This window comes from Varanus komodoensis, unplaced genomic scaffold (assembly GCF_004798865.1).
Source record: "Varanus komodoensis strain SLA01 unplaced genomic scaffold, ASM479886v1 scaffold68, whole genome shotgun sequence".
Taxonomy (NCBI): Eukaryota; Metazoa; Chordata; class Lepidosauria; order Squamata; family Varanidae; genus Varanus; species Varanus komodoensis.
In genome coordinates, this window is record NW_025336321.1 from 3,032,846 (window position 1) to 3,050,307 (window position 17,462).

The window sequence follows — 17,462 nt, forward strand, 5'->3', positions numbered from 1 at the left end:
CCCCCCCCCCCCCCCCCCGGAGGCGGTGCGACCTGCCTCTGCTTTCCAATGCTGGACCAGTGCTGGCACATGGAGGGAGCCGCGCCGGCCGTGCCAGCCCCGCCGATGCCAGCAAGCGAGGGAGCAGCAGCCGGTGGGGCGGAAGACTCGGGCCGCTCGCTTCTGCGCGCCCCCTTCTCTGCCCGCGCCGCGCTCCGCGCTTTAGCCGCGCTCCTCCGCCTCACTAGCCGCGCGGGCTGCAGCCTGCCCTCCGCTCCTCCGCTTCCTTTGTGTGTGTGAAGGGAGCTGAGGCGGCGGCGGCGGCGGCGGCGGCGAAGGAGGTGGAGCCGCTCGCTGCCTCGTTTGTCAAGGCTGAGCCGCTCAGGCGAAGGGAGGGGAAAAGGCGAGGAGGGAAGGAGCTGGTCGGGCGGCGCTGGGCACCGCGAAGCCTCTCTTCCTCGGGCGCAGAGAAAGGAACTGGACGCAGCGCGGGGCCCTTCTGCGGGCAGCCAGAGCGGCTCCTCGTTGCGAAGGCTGAAACGGGCAGAGACAAACCAGCAGCGGCGCATTATTCGGCTGAGCAGCGAGCAAAGCCCGGGCGGCGGCGGCGGCGGCGGCTTGTGCTGCTGTTGCTGCTTTGCTCAGCGCGGCTTCAGCACTTTGCCATGGGGTGGGGGCGGCAACGGCAGCCGGACAGCAGCAGGAGCACCTGGGCTAGTCACTGAGGAGCCCGCTGGAGGAAGGAGAATGGCCACATCCAGCAACTCCAGTTTGTCTGGCTCCTCGGTTTCCTCTGGTAAGTTTAAATAAAATCCCTCCCCCTTCCCTCTCCTCCTGACAGGATTTTGCATGTCTCCTGATTTCCTCTCCTGATTCCAGATCGTCCAAATACCGTTTATTTGTAGCAATTTCCCCTTAGGAGGAACGTAATATTACCTCTTCCTGATTAAGTTATCTTTTCTCTCAGAATCAAGTACACCCACGCCCACACCTGAATTTGCATGCAGATGCTTTTATTTTATTGCATTTTGCATGCAAAAGGAATGGGCAGGTAGGTGAAAGAACAGGTTGGATGCATGTTCTTCTTGGGCAACTGAGGTTGGTAGTGGAGCGAATGTGAAAAAGTTCAGTGTGCTAAACCCTTTTCCTCCTTTGATGACGGGTTTTTCACTCATTGGGGTAGCAATATTTGATACATAAAGGCAAGATGTCAGGGTTAAAACCTGAATCCTTGGCAAATCTACTCCCAGCTCAAGCGTGATGATGAATGAATCATTCTCTTTTCATTCTTTATTCCTGAAGAAAGGGCGTATTGGAGCACCTACAATCTCTAAAAATATCGATGCTTAGCTGGGCAGTTAGTTTCAAGTGTGATTACACCTGTTCAGTTCCAAGTCCTATGGAGAAAGCAGTGCAAAACCTGAGACCCAATTTCATTTCATTTTCTTCACTTTCTGGCAGGGACTGGATTAGCACACATGTCATGGTGCCCTTTACACTGGGCTGGGTTGTTTTCATTGCTAACTTGTGGCAGTTCCTTGATTATATTATCTGGATGGTGACTTAATAGAGCTTAACATAGAGATGGCTCTTCTCAAAGATCTGATAAATTTCATCCATTCTTCACTGTAGATACTTGAAGGGACAGAAACCACAAGCTGAGAGCTTGTAAACCATTCTTCAATGGTGGAAGAAGCAGACATGTCCTTGTTAATTTCGTCTAATTCAAGCAGAAATACATGCTTATTTACTCAGAAGTAAGTCTCCCTGATTTCAGGAAAACTTGTTCCTGAGTAAATGCACATGGAAACACAGTACAATTCTATTCACAGTACAATTCTGCAAGTCCTAGTGGGTTCAGTAGAACTTACTGCCTTGTAATGTGTTCTGGATCACACCTCAAATGACACATTCTGTTATTGCACTGTGTATTCTCCTGGAAAGGGTCATTGAAGAATTCCCTTACCTGTTCGAATGTCTCTTTTAAGCATATGTAATTATTTTATTGAAACTTCCTCAGTTGTAAAGAAAAAAAGACTGGTCCTTGTTGATTTCATCTAATCCAAGCATAAAAACATGCAGTACAAATTGAACCTTGTTTACTTGGAAGTAAAACTGTAACATTCTGTACTGATAAGAAACCTCATTGTATATGTAGACTGGTGCTCATGAGGACTAGAATTGCAGTAGTGTCTTATGAGCAATAACAGTGTAAGCAATCCTTGATTAAGCATAGCTTGGCAAGATTTTCTCTGTGTGCTGTTACACTAAAGTATGTTTAAAACAATACCTAAGTTGTGATTAATCTAATGAATCCAGACTTATGGAATTCACATGGATAGAGTAATACGTATTCAAATCAAGAGAAGTAACTTACGTTTACATGAGAAATGCAGGTTTTGGTGTGAGTTCAGGTACACATTTTGAGATGCTAAACCTCCTGTTTCACTTCACAAAACTGAATGCCAGATTCTCAGAGGCTGTATTTTATGCTGAAGATCAAAGACTAAAATATGAAATAGGAAAACCAACTTCTATATATTTGTTACTTTTGATGCATTGTTTGCATTTTTATGTTGTTTGTGTATTTCTAAATGTATCTGTTATGGGCATAGGCCTTAAAGTTCCACCTATCTCCTTGGTATTCTCCATTCTTTTCCTCAATAGACTTTCTTTTTTTAAAAAAAAGAACTCCCCTAGAAAGATTCAAGCCAACACACACTCCCCAAGTTCTTTGGGAACTCCTAACCCTTTTAACACTATAAAGGGTGGTGACTGAACCTGTGGACGAGTATGCAAAGAATGTATAGCCCATTTATAATATACTCAGCTTCTATAACCCTTTTATGATATACACAGGAGGCCTACTTGTATATTTGTGTATCAGTAGAGAGACAATTTGTATTAAAATGTTAATGATGGGTGGTTCTATGGAGCTGGAAATAACAGGTGTTGAATACTGTATCCTGAGTGAGTGTGTAAACAGCGAGAAAGAGACTGGCTTTGGGAGACAGGAATGAAGAGGGAAACTTTTATGATGGCAATGTGCTTGAGAACTGTTAATCATCATGATGCAGCATGGGATGAACAGGAAGAACCATTGTGGTCTGCTTGGCTGGAAAAAAAATGGAATCTTTGTGATGCTTAAGCAAAAATGCTTCCTATGGCTGGCACTGCGCATTGGAATCAAGGATTTCTGTAATATACTGAAACATTTACAATGTATTGAGTAAAGTCATTCAAAATATTTGCTTCCCATTTGTGAATATTTTTAATCTTGGAAATAAATTGTAGGGGAAATATTTGTGTTCCTCAGTGTGTCCATATTTAATGGATTGTCCTTCCTAAATTTAGACTGCATATCCGCTCCAAAAGTATTATTATTATATAACATTTATATCCTGACTGTCTACTGCTTGCAAGAAACTGAGGGTGGCTTACAAGGTGATCCCCTCTCCATATTATTGCTATAACAACAACCTTGTGAGGTAGCTTAGGCTGAAAGTGTGCCCGGCCCAAAGTCACCCAGTGAGCTTCATGGTTGAGTGGAGACTGGACCCAGATCTCCTCCATTCCAGCAGGCTAATTACCATGCCACACTGGTTCTCCAGTAATAGGTCCAATAACAGATATAGCAATTATATCTATTTCATGTATTTTTCAGTTAAAATATTATTTTTGCCCTGCCTGTAGCAAAGTTTCCAGAATCACTGGGTCGAGTATATCTGACTCCAGGCAGCTGCATTTTGGTTGTCTGTGGTTTTTATTTCTTAGAACTCAGCAACTTTTTGAACATTTTTAATAGCATTGAACCACGAAGTCTAGCGTTTTAAAAATGAACAACTATAGCATATTTCGGTTTAAGAAAAATGAGTTTTCCAAATGATATATAATTATTTCTACGCATTTGACTTTCCATCTCAGCATGCTTGCAGAGGGGAATAACTGTGGATAACTGTACAAAGTCAAAATAAGTAATGCTACCATTAGCATTCATACTACTGCTTTGCTAGATAAGGTAATTATTGCATTATTCAGGAAAGAAAACTAAAAATCAGGAGAGCAACTAGAGTAAGATGCTGGGACATCTGCTACTCATGCAGTTTGGGTAGGGGCAAAAAAATGTGCCTCAGACATCATGTCCTATTGATAATTGGAATAAAGTGAAATGATATAATGGTTTAATTTTGGTTTTGAATATTTAGCTGTGCATTCCCTATGATTGATAGAAAGCCAGATTTTTTGGGTAGCACAGGAGACACTTTAAGCTTCTCTTTGGTCCTCTGCCAGCAACAAAACACAGTAAAGCTCTTTGAATGCTGTTCGTAGACAGGAGAAAATAATGTGCATCTTAGCTTTTGCACTGAATCATTATATAACAGCAAAGAGTAGAAATTTTGTCCAAACAGAAAGAAACTAAGCCTTGAACTGGGAAGACTCAGTTCCTGAAGTTCACAGGATGACCTTGGACCAAAACCTACTTCCCAGGGTTTTTGATGGAAAAAACTGGGGAGAAGGTCATGCACACTGCCTTAAATTCTTGGAAGGAAAAGCAGGATGTAAATAAATAATTGGTACCTCTCTGAAGTCTGTACATGCATTTCTCCATAGGCAGAAAGATTTTTCTTATAAGGGCCATGTCACAGTGCAGACTCAGCATTTGTTTAGCATATGCAGGTTGAGTGAGAGATGGACAAACAAAGTAGCCAAATGAGAGCAGAGTCGTGCAGTCACTCAAACGATCAAGTCGGTATGTTCTGGGAACTTTTACAAGGATATGAGGCATGCTCTTGGTGTAGAGACATCAACTGTGAAGTTAGTCTCTGCAGTTTCCTGCTTTCACTACATGCATATCTGACATTCTTCTGGATACCAGTTTGACACCCACTGTGGGTTTGATCCTGACAGGCTGGAGGAATCGTACCATTGAAGTGCTTACCAGTGGACAATTATACCTTGTCATAGACAAATAGATGAGTGGCAGATGACAAGGCTTTGTTATTTTATCCCATGGGAGTTTGATTGAATACATGTTTGGAAAGTGTATACAGGCAGTTCCTGAGTTGTGAAGGTCTGGGTTAAGAACAACCTGTACTTAGGAATGAACTACTATATGGACTATTATTTCAAAAAAATTACTGTGGACAATCATCATACCATAGAGAAAGAGGGAGTGGAAGGTGGGGGGGGGGGAGAACGTCTCCAAAGTGTCATCATAGAGAGGAAGCAAAAGGGGAGAGAGGGAGGTCTCCAAAGCATGCCTTTTTGCCCCATTGGTATTTCCATGCAGCAAAGTGGAGGCACTTGTGAGTTTAGGTGATGGGGGTGGGAGAGAAATATTGTGGTTTTTCCACTTAACTGGGTGTCATGCGTTCTTAACATCCACGAATGTGGAGGGTAGACTATATGTGATACAACTTACACATTTGCCTCGAAGACTAATTTTCATTTTCTCAGGAACAGAATTCGTTTGTAACCTGGGGACTGCATGTATATGATCATCACAAATGTGACCATCATCTGCACCTGCTTAGTTGCTTCTTCTATAATTGTAAATGTCATATAATAGCACCTAACACCTTGTTGAATTAGCGTATGTTAAAGATTTCTGTCATAAGTAACCACTGTTGAGAGAATGGAAACTGCTCAGGGGTGGAACTGTCCCGGCTGTCTCTTGCCTGTCAGTTATCGTTTTGATTCTTCTTTTTGTAATTCTAAAAGGCATGAAATTATTTTGTCTTCACTGGATGTATTTATAGCTAGCATGTACAGTTCAGAGGAAAGGTCTGAGCAATCAGGTGAAAAATTGTGTGCCACTTGATATGGTTTGGGTTAGAGATTTTTGCTCTGATGGTTACAAAACAAGCAGTTCAACTTGTTGTCTGATCCTTTCACCTACTGCACTGAAACAGTGGCCTGTGCAATTAGCAACGGAGCATTTTAGCTGCAGTGCAAGCACACAATCTCCCTTTCACTTACAGTAAGTTCATTTCCATGCAGATAAACTTGGATATTTTTAAGGTCGTACATAGATAAAATTGTACTGGTATGCACACACCTTTCTCATGTAGAGCAGAACCTTTTGACACAAATTAGCAATGAAAAGGGTTTTTCTTTGTCAGATGGCAGAAATTGAACAGGATGTTAGTGCCCTTTTTGCTAGATAAAGGATAATGTATTAGCTTACTACATAACCTGATTTTATACCTTGACAACTGAAGTGAAAGACAAGGTGGAAGTGAAGCTGTTTTACAAATACATTATTAGAATTGGACAATGTATAAATGCATATTTCAGTTACAAAGAAGTTGTGATGTGCCATGTTGTTACCAGGGCCTCAGTTGTCCAAGAAGCTCTGGGAAGCCAAGAGATTCCCCCATCACCTGTAACTTATACAGGAAAGTTAGATTTGTCTTGTCTTCCTCAGGTTAAGTCATCCAAATCATGCAAGTTAGCACATAGAACAACAGAACCATTATCTCTGCTGCAGCTTATGAATAAGTCTGTACCATCATAAGAAGAACTGGTGGAAGAGATATCTCATTTGAAATGGTGTTTCATAATTTTATGAAGAGTAAGGGCTCTCTCTGGGAGGGAAATAGAGTTATAAAAATCCAGCAGTACTCCTTTCGGTTAACCCAGAGGCTGTTATGCAGGGCTGGCAATAGGAAATAACAAAGAACCTGACCTTAGTATGACTAACTTTACTTTGAATTTTTAGCAGTAGGGTAGGTACCCTGATAAGGGAGAATTAGGACTAAGGCTATTGGATGAAAGGGAGAAAAACTGTAGCCAGAGAGAATTAGGAAGTATATGGAGTCCAGAGTTCAGAAAAAAGCACATGGAAACAGCTGAGCTTGAAAACCTGTCTCTAGTTTCGTAGTACTTGCTTTACACCTCTGTGAATTGCTCCACTTGGATAGAATACAGAAACAAGCCAGAAATACTCCAGGATTCCAGATTCAGGTGTAAAACAGACCATAGTTAAAGCAAGTAAAATATGTAACCCAACTTCAAACCATAGCTTCAAATTGGCATTTGTTACCAAAAACTAAACCAGCTGTATTTTAATATCAGTATCTGATATTAGGACAAAACACAATTAGGCTAAAAAATTTCTAGCTTTATAGTGTGAACCAGATATTAGACTAGGTGAACATGAAGCCTCATCTGATACAAGGCAACTTCTTTTGTACAGACTGAAGTGCAGTGGGTTTGCTTGGACCTCAGGGTGTGTGGGATTGAGAGGAACATATCAGGAACAGATACAGAGCTTTTGAATTAGGTGTGCGCCTTTGGTTTTCATTGGGAATTTAACCTTGATGAAGGTTGGCAACGAAAAGGTAGAAATGGAAATAGAGGAATTTCCATGGACATAATAGCAAAATATTCCATTTGCCTAATAAGTAGTAACCAAGAGTTTTTGGTAGTAACACTTTGTTTCCAACAACAACAACAAAATGGCTTGGATAATTTCTTTCCCCCAAAATTATTCATCCTTACCCAGTGGGTGCCAAACTCCAGTGGTTATGTAGCTGTTCATTTTAGGAATATTTCTATATTATATAAGATGAAGCTGTTTGAAATGTGGGTCAAATATTGTGATATTTCTAATAAATGCTGCTCTAAAAATGTATTCATTTACTTCAAATACATTCTATTTGTATTTGTATTTACATTTTGCCTTCTGCAATATACAATTATTCTGTCCCTGAGCCTGTGGTTCTGCAAAAGATGATACTTGTAGCTGGTTTATATTTTGTTCATTATACCCCAACAAGAATTTCCCCATTTAAACACTGAGTTAGAATCCACTGGGACACTTATCCCCCTGCCAATCCTTTATGCCTTGTTGCTTCCTTTTTTTGAAGCAGTGGAGCCCACTGATTCTGTTGCACAAGTGAGACCTTCTGCTTACACAAGGAAGTGCTTCCTAGGGAGGCCCCAAAATGAGTGGGGACACTGATTTCTGGAAGGAGGCAGGTTGGCAGATCTCCCTTACGTGAACCACACCAACCAGTCACTTTCCAGAAATGAACGTTTCTGCTTGTTTCAGACTGCCCTATTACCTGGGAAGCACTTGTACAGTGAGACTGAGAGAACAAAACAATAAGTGTACTTTTCGATTTTTTCCTAGGTTTAAATATGGAGATGTGCTTATATTTTAAAAACATATGCTTGATTTCTTTTGACTTCAGCAGGAGCTATATGTTAACTATTTTTAAACAGCTAGTTCATTTTCCTGTTCAGCAGAAAATGAAACTTGAATGGATTTAATTTAATTTAATTAAGATTAATAATAACTGTATATAGTATTTACATGTCTTTGTTTCCTCAAAGCTTTGATGGTATTAAGGAATTAGCATTTGGCTATGAATATTAAGAAGTAAATGAGCAAAAACAGCCTAACCAAAGTTATCATGGGGCAAGTTGGCATCATGGATTTCACTAAGGAAAATGCACCAAAATTGGTGAAGTTTAAAGGAAACTCAGTTATAGCATTTTTGTATATGATTTTCTAAATGGGGTAAAATGGGACCTTGGTAATAACCCAGAATGGATATATAACACTATCGGCATTGCATCCTCTTATTGCCATCCTGTAGAACTTTCCCAAGGGGTCACAGCTGTTAAACCAGGTCAGCAAATGATATGGTGGAACCCTTGGTAGCTCACTATGATGAATTTGCACAGCACTTTGAGTGCAAATTCACCCAGATTCGTCACAAATTGGACTCCATATTTAATACAAGTCTTTCAGTAGAGGTATCCAGAGCACTATCTGGTTTAATTTTGTTGCATGAATTTCACTTATTAAGTCCTGAGGATATGGATTTGGTACTTAGTCAAGTTGGACCTACCACCTGTGTGCTTGACCCTTGCCCATCATGATTGATTACCCAAAGCAAGGAAGGGATGTGTCTCTGAGTCCAGGAGGCCGTATGTGCTTCCTTGAAAGAGAGAGCTGTCTCAGCCTATTTAAATGAGGTTGTGATTATGAAGAAATCTAACCTGGACCTGGAAGATGTTAACAACTATAGGCCACTGACCAATATCTTCTTCCTGGGCAAGGTGTTTGAGAGGATGGTAGCTAAGCAGCTCCAAGTTGTTAGATGAAATACACCATCTTGATCCATTTCAGTTGGGTTTCAGGCCTGGGTTTGGAATGGAGACTGCCTTGGTCCCACTGTGGGATGACCTTTGTTGGGAGAGGGATGAGGGAGTGTGATCCTGAGCCACTGAACTTGCTGATCAGAGAATCGGCAGTTCAAATCTGTGCAGCAGGGTGAGCTGCTGCTGCCTTGTCCCAGTTCTTGCCCACTCAGCAGCTTGGAAGTGTGTAAAAGCATGAGTAGATAAACGGGTATCCACTTCAGTGGGGAGCTAGTGACCTATGTGGAAGGCCAGACCTGCAGAATCAAACCTGCAGCAGTTGTTGAGGGGGCCTAGTAGACATGAGCACATTACACCAGTCCAAGATCAGCTTCATTGGTTGCCAATTGAAATCTGGGCCTTTAATATTTAAAGCCCTGAACATCCTGGGGCCAGTTTATATAAAGGAACACCTTCTCCCATATATATTTACCTGGGCGCTGAGATCATTATTGAAGTCCTTCTCTAAAGGATGCAAAGAGGGTAGTGACAAGGGGAAGGGCCTTTTTGGTGATGGCACCCTAAATTTGGAACCAGCTTGCCAAAGAGGTTCACCTGGTGCCATCTCTTTATTCTTTTGACACCAAGTGAAAACCTTAGAATCACAGAATAGTAGTGTTGGAAGGCTCCATGAAGGCTATCAGGTCCACCCCCTGCTGTTGCAGGACACCAGTTTATATCATTCCACTCAGAAGGCTATCCAGTTTCTTTTTGAAAGTATGTAATCTGAATATGACTGCTGTGGAAGGAAGAAGGGTTCTCTGTAGTATTTCATTGTTATATTGTGATTGGATTTTGCTCTGTTGTATGTTTTATGATTTTGTCGACTGCTCAAACACCCAATCTGGCTAATAGGTGGTGTACAAATTAAATAATAAATACATTTATTTATTTATTCAGATGGCTTATATATGAAATATGATTCTGATTAAATGATACAATTCAGAATTTTATGCTTTGTTTTCAAGATCTTTTGAAAATAATTTCATAGCTTTAGTTTTTGGACTGATGCATTGCAGAAGGGAGTTGAAGTCTCATAAACACACGGTAAGAACACAATCGCAAAGTTTCCTGTTATCTCATCCTAGGAATTCTTGATTGAGTTGGATAAGACTTCCAAGTTACTGTGCACAGGAAAGCAAGCCATTGTCGCTTTACACATTGGTGACATACTTAGTTTAGGATTGGGTCAGTGAATCCTCGCTCTTACCTCATTATACTGGATGCACATTGAATAACATTTTTACATTCCAGTCATATCCATTGTAGAAAATAATCTTAATCAAATTGTAGTAAGGATTATGTTTAAATGAGTGATATGGCAAAAGTTAATGTCATCCTAAACTTGATACTTGAAAGATGGAGGCAGGGAGTAATTTGATCTATCTTTTGTCTCTTTGCTTCTCCTCTTTCTTTTTTGACTATAGAAACCAGAATTATCTATCCAGCAAAGCTATGGTGTACATTAATATTGCATGAAAAGCTTTTCTTGCAGTGGAATGTAATGGGATTTATAACAGGATCACTTTTTTAGGTGTATCTACACAAAGCATTAATGGTTTTTGTACACAGCATCATCTCTGTTACGGGAGATGATAGCTGTTATGAATCATTCATTAATGTTTTCATGTTTAATTATTAGGGTAAATTTGAAATAGCTGTTATTAATTATGTTTTGTTCAGAAATTGTAGTCTAATTCCCATTGCTGATGCTGATGTGAAACTCATTTTGTCCAGAAATCGTCTTTCAGTCTAATCCGCCTCACAGGACTCTCAGGCTAAGATATTATTTTGAGATCCTTGGGTGGGATAATAATGCTGCTATTGGACATTACACCATTTTGCTATGAATATGATTTAGCTTGTGAATTTATATCTAGATGGTTCAATCTTCTGCCCAGGTAATCTAATACTGCTTTAGCTCTAATACCATGATCCAAAACACATTTATTTGGAACTAAAATCCATTTCAGACATTACAAAGTGTCAAATCATGTACTCTAGCTGTTCCTAGAAATGTGTTCACATGGAGAAGTATAAAGTGTGACCCCGTGCAGCTGCGGTTTACCTATGTGGATTTCCTATACTGAAGAAGTATCTTTTGTAACCATTTTTCCTCTACTGAAGGGATGCATTTTTCCCATTGTTATCATGGGAATTCCTTCCAGATAGCTCTGATTGTGTCAATGCATATTGTGTCATGTCTAACTGCACATAGTTGTAAATATATGTTTATAGGCAAATATGTGAAAGTAAAATAACTTTGGTGAACTAAGGGACTTTTACTTCAGATTTAAGGTGTAGAATTTCAGATTTGGGATTGTTTTTTCCTTGTGATAAATAAAAGATCATCTATTTTAGTATCTACCCATTTCAAGGCATCGGTAATGCTAGGTTCTCCGAAATTCTTTAAATGCATGTATTTGATGCATATACCACTTGGGAATCCCATGGAAAAATGGAGCATTGCCCCTTGTTACTAAAAACAGTTCTTTTTGGCTTATTTTGTGTATATGAAAGCTTGCTGTCTGATACAATATTTTGCTTTATCGTGCAAGTTGAGATTTACAGTTTAAAAGGCACAAAGAAATAAAGTAACCCCCATTCATTAAAAAGCCCTTGGGAAAATCAGGTACTGGGTGTGCCTCAGATCTATTGTGCTTGTGCCAGAGAAACAGGCAGATTGTGTTCCAAGAATTTGCAAGAGACTGGCTTGCTATTCCATGTTCGGAGACCTGACTATTCTGTGGCTAAATAGATTGAAATGCCTGCTTTAATAACCTGCTTGTTTTGTATTGGGCTACACAGTGTACACACGTTCCTAAGGAATGTAGAATGAGTTGCTCAGAACCAGTTGACTAACTGTTCTTTGTTTTTAAAATAGAAAACAGAGTTGCTGATGTCCTACAGTTCAAGAGCTCTTGTGTTCAAGAAAGGACACTTATTTGAGCTGATCTGAAACATTCACAAAACAGCTTTTTGCAGTGTGGAGCTCCTATTTTGAATTAACTACATGGTGAGACTCATACAGAGTGAGATGCAAAAGCATTCAACATGTGATTGGGTTAACAAATATGTTCCTATTGGATGAGCTCTCTTTAAATATGAACATTGTATCAAGTGTATTTGTATTTCATATTATTCATTTAAAATATGTATTGGCTACCATTCAGGGCGGGAACCCATCTAAGATAGCATACAACAATTAAAAAAACAATAAAAATGGCAATAGAAGCAAAATAATAAACTACAAACACTAAATAAATAGAGGGTAGTTTATTAAATGAGAAATGTGAGACACAGGTTTGCATCAGTCATAACAATTGATTCTTCCTTAACAATCTTAAGACCAATCTAAGAAGTGCAGAGAGTATGGAGAAAGATTTGCTCTTGGCATAGACTTGAATGTTTGCTTAGTTATTACTTTACTTTATACTGTCCAGCCTGAGTCCCAGCATTAATATGACTTTCCATCACTTGAATTATCCAGCATTACAAATTTGTTCTATTTCTGTTATCAATAATCTGTCTCATTTTAACAGTAATTACCTCATTACCTTTTCAATATCTTGTTCAGACTATTTACCTGTTCATACTACCCTTGGCTTTGCTGATGGGAAATCTAAATGACACATTGATCAATCTCTGTATTTATCTGCTACTTCTAATCCATAAGATCAAGTATTTCTGGCTTCCAGCTTTGTGGTCAATACCTTAACCCAAGCTGCTTTCCTTAATTTAGATGAGATTTGTTGCTAGAGTTGCTAGCATCAGTGTAGGTTCTCTTTTTTTCCTTAATGTGGCCATCAGTTTATTGAGTTATGAAATTTGCAGAATTTTACATTTAGAAATATTTCTCTGGATTGTCTTGCTTTATTTCTTGGGAACACAGGCACAGTCCATGAGTAGACACAGTCTGACTGTAGAACTGTAGCCACAAGATTGAAGCAATTTTATGACCATGTAGCTAGATCTCTGAAAAATCCAGGGGCCATCTAAGCTCTATCTAGGAGCAAGAGGATTGCACCAACCATGTGATTTAAATGATACATAGAAAATGTTATTGGAACACTTATAAAAATATAAGGGAAGTACATCATGTAGTCATTCAATATAAGGGACGCCTTCTTTTGTATTTGCCCTCCCGCCCCTTGAGATCGGCAGCAGAGGCCCTCCGTGAAAGACATTAGGAGGCAAAGTACCCGGAGGAGGGCTTTCTCTGCACTGGCGCCCCGCCTATGGAATGCGCTCCCCAGAGAGGTCCGCCTGGCGCCATCGTCATTTGTTTTACGGTGCCAGGCTAAGACCTTTTTATTTCAACAATTTTTAATAACTTTTAACATTAGCTATATAGGTTTTAATCTGCAGCCAGGGTGGATCTGGATTTTATTTGTATTATGTTTTATTTTTCTTATTTATGTGACTCTGTGAAAGGACGGCATACAAATATTCTAAACAAACAAATAAATAAGGAAATGGAGAGTAGGGAAGGGACTGAAAATTGACAAGTCACTAATTAAGAAACGCGCATATGTTGGCAACCATTTATCTGTCCACCAGAGTTGAACTCTTTTCTGCTAAGGTTATTGGAGACCCTTTCCTCTATTTATTTATTAGTTTCATTTAACACTTAGACAAATACATAGACATATATTGCAATGGCATACATGTGTTCTCTCAGACTTGCTAATGATAATTATCTGAAAAGAGATTGATTGAAACTTTGAAACTGTCAGGCATGCTTACTATTGTATTTGCAGTTGGCATATGTCCATCCTTACTAATCAACTTCTGAAATGGAAAATTTTCTGCAGAAACAAAGCACTGGAACATTTTCTGGAAAATTGCCTCACATTACTGGTGGTTAGTGGCACTGGATTTGCATGATTGTTGAATCAGTGATTACAGGCAATTGTCATTTCAGTGGGGTGTGAATGGTATCCATGCCTAATATCCAACTCATTGCTCAAGTAGATTTTGTAATTAGAGGTGTATGTAGTAGTAGAATCAACATAATGATACTAGAAATATGAATGAAGCTTCAGTGAAGATACTCAGCCTTTATTTCTCAGCCTTGTTTGTGTGAGCATGTATGGAGTAGGGATATCAGCTCTAGGCACCATATATGACCTGTGATGAAGGATCATGGGAGCTGTAGGCAGAACAGTAGAAAGTCTCAAATTGCTTACCCCTGGTTTATAATACTACTATTCCTAACCATAAGATATGCACTTGTTCTTTCACTAGGGTGTAAGATATATGAGAGTGTGATTTTAATCCATCTGCTATACTGATTTAACTGCCTCCGCCATGTAATAGATAATCTGCTTTGTCCTGTCACTTATAGATAGAACAGGTGGGATTTCATTCTTCACTTATTCCTAAAGCATTTGGCTATGAGTGTTTTTATTTCTGAAACTAGCATTACTTATACTAAAACTGTTTTTTTCCATTTACTAGCCATGCTCTAATTCCAGTATTGAAAGAATTATTTTTTCTGCTCTGTTCTTCATGAAGAAACAAAAGTCTATTCTGGCTGTCTACTTCTACTTATTTCTTTCTAATGATTGCTTTCAGTTGCACACAATTAAGTTAACTAAAGGGCATCTTATAGGCATAGTTTTGCTTCTAGTAGGTATTCTGTGCAGGATTCCAATAGCTTCTTTAAAAAATAATCTTAAGTGTTGTGGAAAACATTGCTGTCAAAGACTGGAAAGTAAAACATGCTTATCCATTGAGTGATTGGTATGGAGAAGATTGGAATATAGCTATTAAGTTAACTTGTGATATAAAAGTGAAAAAAGACTTTATAAGTAATGATTTTGATGACATTTGGGGGACTATTCATTGATTATGTATTAGTAAAAGGGAAATGTTTAGAACCATCATAAGATTTAATGCAATTTTGGAAGGGGTATGGGTTTACTCAATTTAATATGTATCCTGTGGTCCCAGTGATTGTATGCACTGTTTTTGTAAATCTTTGAAGGGAAAATGTTGCTGTACTTCAATGTTATTGTATGTTTCTGAGGGGGAGAGGTGTGAACTATTATTTTTTAGTTCCTTATTTGTTTTCTTAGCCTGATATGCACTCATAATTTAAAGTTCTGCTTTCTCTTTTGTCAAAGGAAGCATCTGCCTTTGGGATGCATGGGATTCAGTAACTGGTTAGAGATGGTCATTAAAAATAGGAGCTTTTGCTGTTAGAGAAGTATCAGAGAATTGATATGCATGAACACCTTGCTTTAAAGTCGGAATGTGGTTTCTTTCACACTTCATCGTGTGACAGACAAAAAGGATAAGAAAGTGCATATGGTCTACAGGGCACATCTTGCCCAGTCATGTTTTCAGTCATTACCTTTCAATTGGAAATAAAAAAGAGAGTTCTTCAAACGGAGAATGCATAAGAGAAGGCAGTCTTCTGGCAGCTTTTCAGATAAAGAACTGGCCCCTTTAGAAGAGAAGACCTGGCCATCTTAGTTGGAACTATTTCAGATTCTTAAATTTGAGAAGTCAGCGAAAAAAATCATTAATTTAGATGATCTGGATCCTGGGAATTTTCCAGCTGTAAAGTGCTTTTCATTTGGACTCACGAAATGTGGCATCTTTAATTGTTCAGTTATTTCAGAAAGTGACTTTGGTGGGCACTGCACCATCCATGAGCAAAGAAGCAATAGTATTTTCTTCAGTATCCAGAAATTTGGATTACAGGATGAACAACGGCAAAAACACTATTTGAAGGGATCATCTTTGCTACAAGTCACCATAGTTTTCCAGTGATGTTTCCTACAGCAAAACAACATGAAAAACAGATGTGTATCCTTAAACTCTCAGGTATGGTCAGCAATAGGCCAACTGAAGTACTACACTACTAGTAAGGCAGCGTGCTTATCATTCACATTTAATGAGTCTGCTCTGAGTAATACTGGCAAACATGATTGCCCTGTGATGTGTAGAAGAGCCTGTAATGCTATGTTGTTCCCCAGCCTATTCTTTCCATTCAAACAAACAGTGCCAGAAAAATGGCAAAGGAATTGTCCTGGGCCTCTTCTCAAGGCTTTTGGTTTGTTATTTGACTGTACTTTCAAATTAACATGGAAATGCTTCATTGAGAGCACAGTAAAATGTAATTTCATCACCCTAAATTGCTTTTAATTCATTTATTGATCTCACCTCCTAGTATAAATTTTGCAATGCACCTGCTTTTTCAAAATGATGCAGCAAAAGCAACATAAAAGTTTTTAAAGCTATAAAACAGATGCTTTTATCTTGGGATCATTCCATTGCAACTAAGCAGTGAATATGCATTTTAATATATCTTTTGGGATATACTTTATTATGTTGTTTGCTGCTGAAAGTATCAGTTTGAATATGTTGGTGTTCTTTGTTAGGTGGTTTAGAATCAAAGAAATAGACACAGCTGTTTGCAGTATTTATAAAGACACCTACACTGGTACCAATTTTATTTGAGTGCCCTTTTATCCACATTACTGAAATTAAATTATATCTCCATTACTAAAATTAGAGAGAAGGCTCATTGGATTAGAAGTGTTTTTCCTGATTCTTGAATGAAGTACTTTCTTGAATATGGCTATAATAGAATTAAGTGTTATGCATCTCATCTCCTGAAATGTTATAATGAAAATGCTAACTTTTGATACTTACACTGAGTAAGAACCTAATCAAGGATAATGCATTCCATGTGGATGAGTAGGATATTTGGATGGCAACAGGATGAGTCAGGGCATATACAATTTTTCATGTCATTAAAGCCCATATAGACTGCTTCTTCTTAATCCATGGCACCCCAATCCCTGGGACCCATAGGCTCATTTTAGAATTTTAGTATCTACTGTAGGCACTACCACCAAATAGCATCAATGAAAGGTATGGCTAGTCATACAATACCTGTTCAAGTAGCCTGGCTACTCAAAAGACAAGTAATTCACCCAAGAAACTTAGCTCAAGCCAAGGGGGCGCTTGAACCCCAAAGCCAGTACTCCACCTTCACTCCATAGTAGCAGAACAAAGTGTCCATTTAAAGTTGCAATCTCATGAATGCCTACATGGAATGAAATGGAAATTAATTTTGAGTATGTATTTATTTTATTTACAATATTTAGATACTACTTCCCATTTAGACAAATTCCTATGCAGAAATAGTAGGCCTGCATAGAAGAACTATGCAGAATTGCTCTGCCCTTCCTATCTGCATAAATCTACAAATGCCTGCAAGCCCAAAAGAAAGGAAAAATTCTGTAGCTTGACCCCAGACTTAGTCATTCTCTCTCTCTCTCTCTCTCTCTCTCTCTCTCTCTCTCTCTCTCTCT

General features: G+C 39.1%; 1 protein-coding gene across 3 annotated transcripts in view; it reads left to right on the plus strand.

The window, feature by feature from the left end:
* Positions 1-485: 485 nt before the first annotated feature.
* Positions 486-17,462, plus strand: part of CHN2 (chimerin 2) — a 163,200-nt gene continuing 146,223 nt past the window's right edge. For all 3 annotated transcript variants that reach the window (XR_006416665.1, XM_044450765.1, XM_044450766.1), the window contains exon 1: positions 486-775. Coding sequence is in view for 2 of the 3 variants with exons in the window: in XM_044450765.1 (XP_044306700.1) it covers positions 727-775 (49 nt within the window). In the remaining variant the exon portion in view is untranslated. The remainder of the gene's footprint in view (positions 776-17,462) is intronic.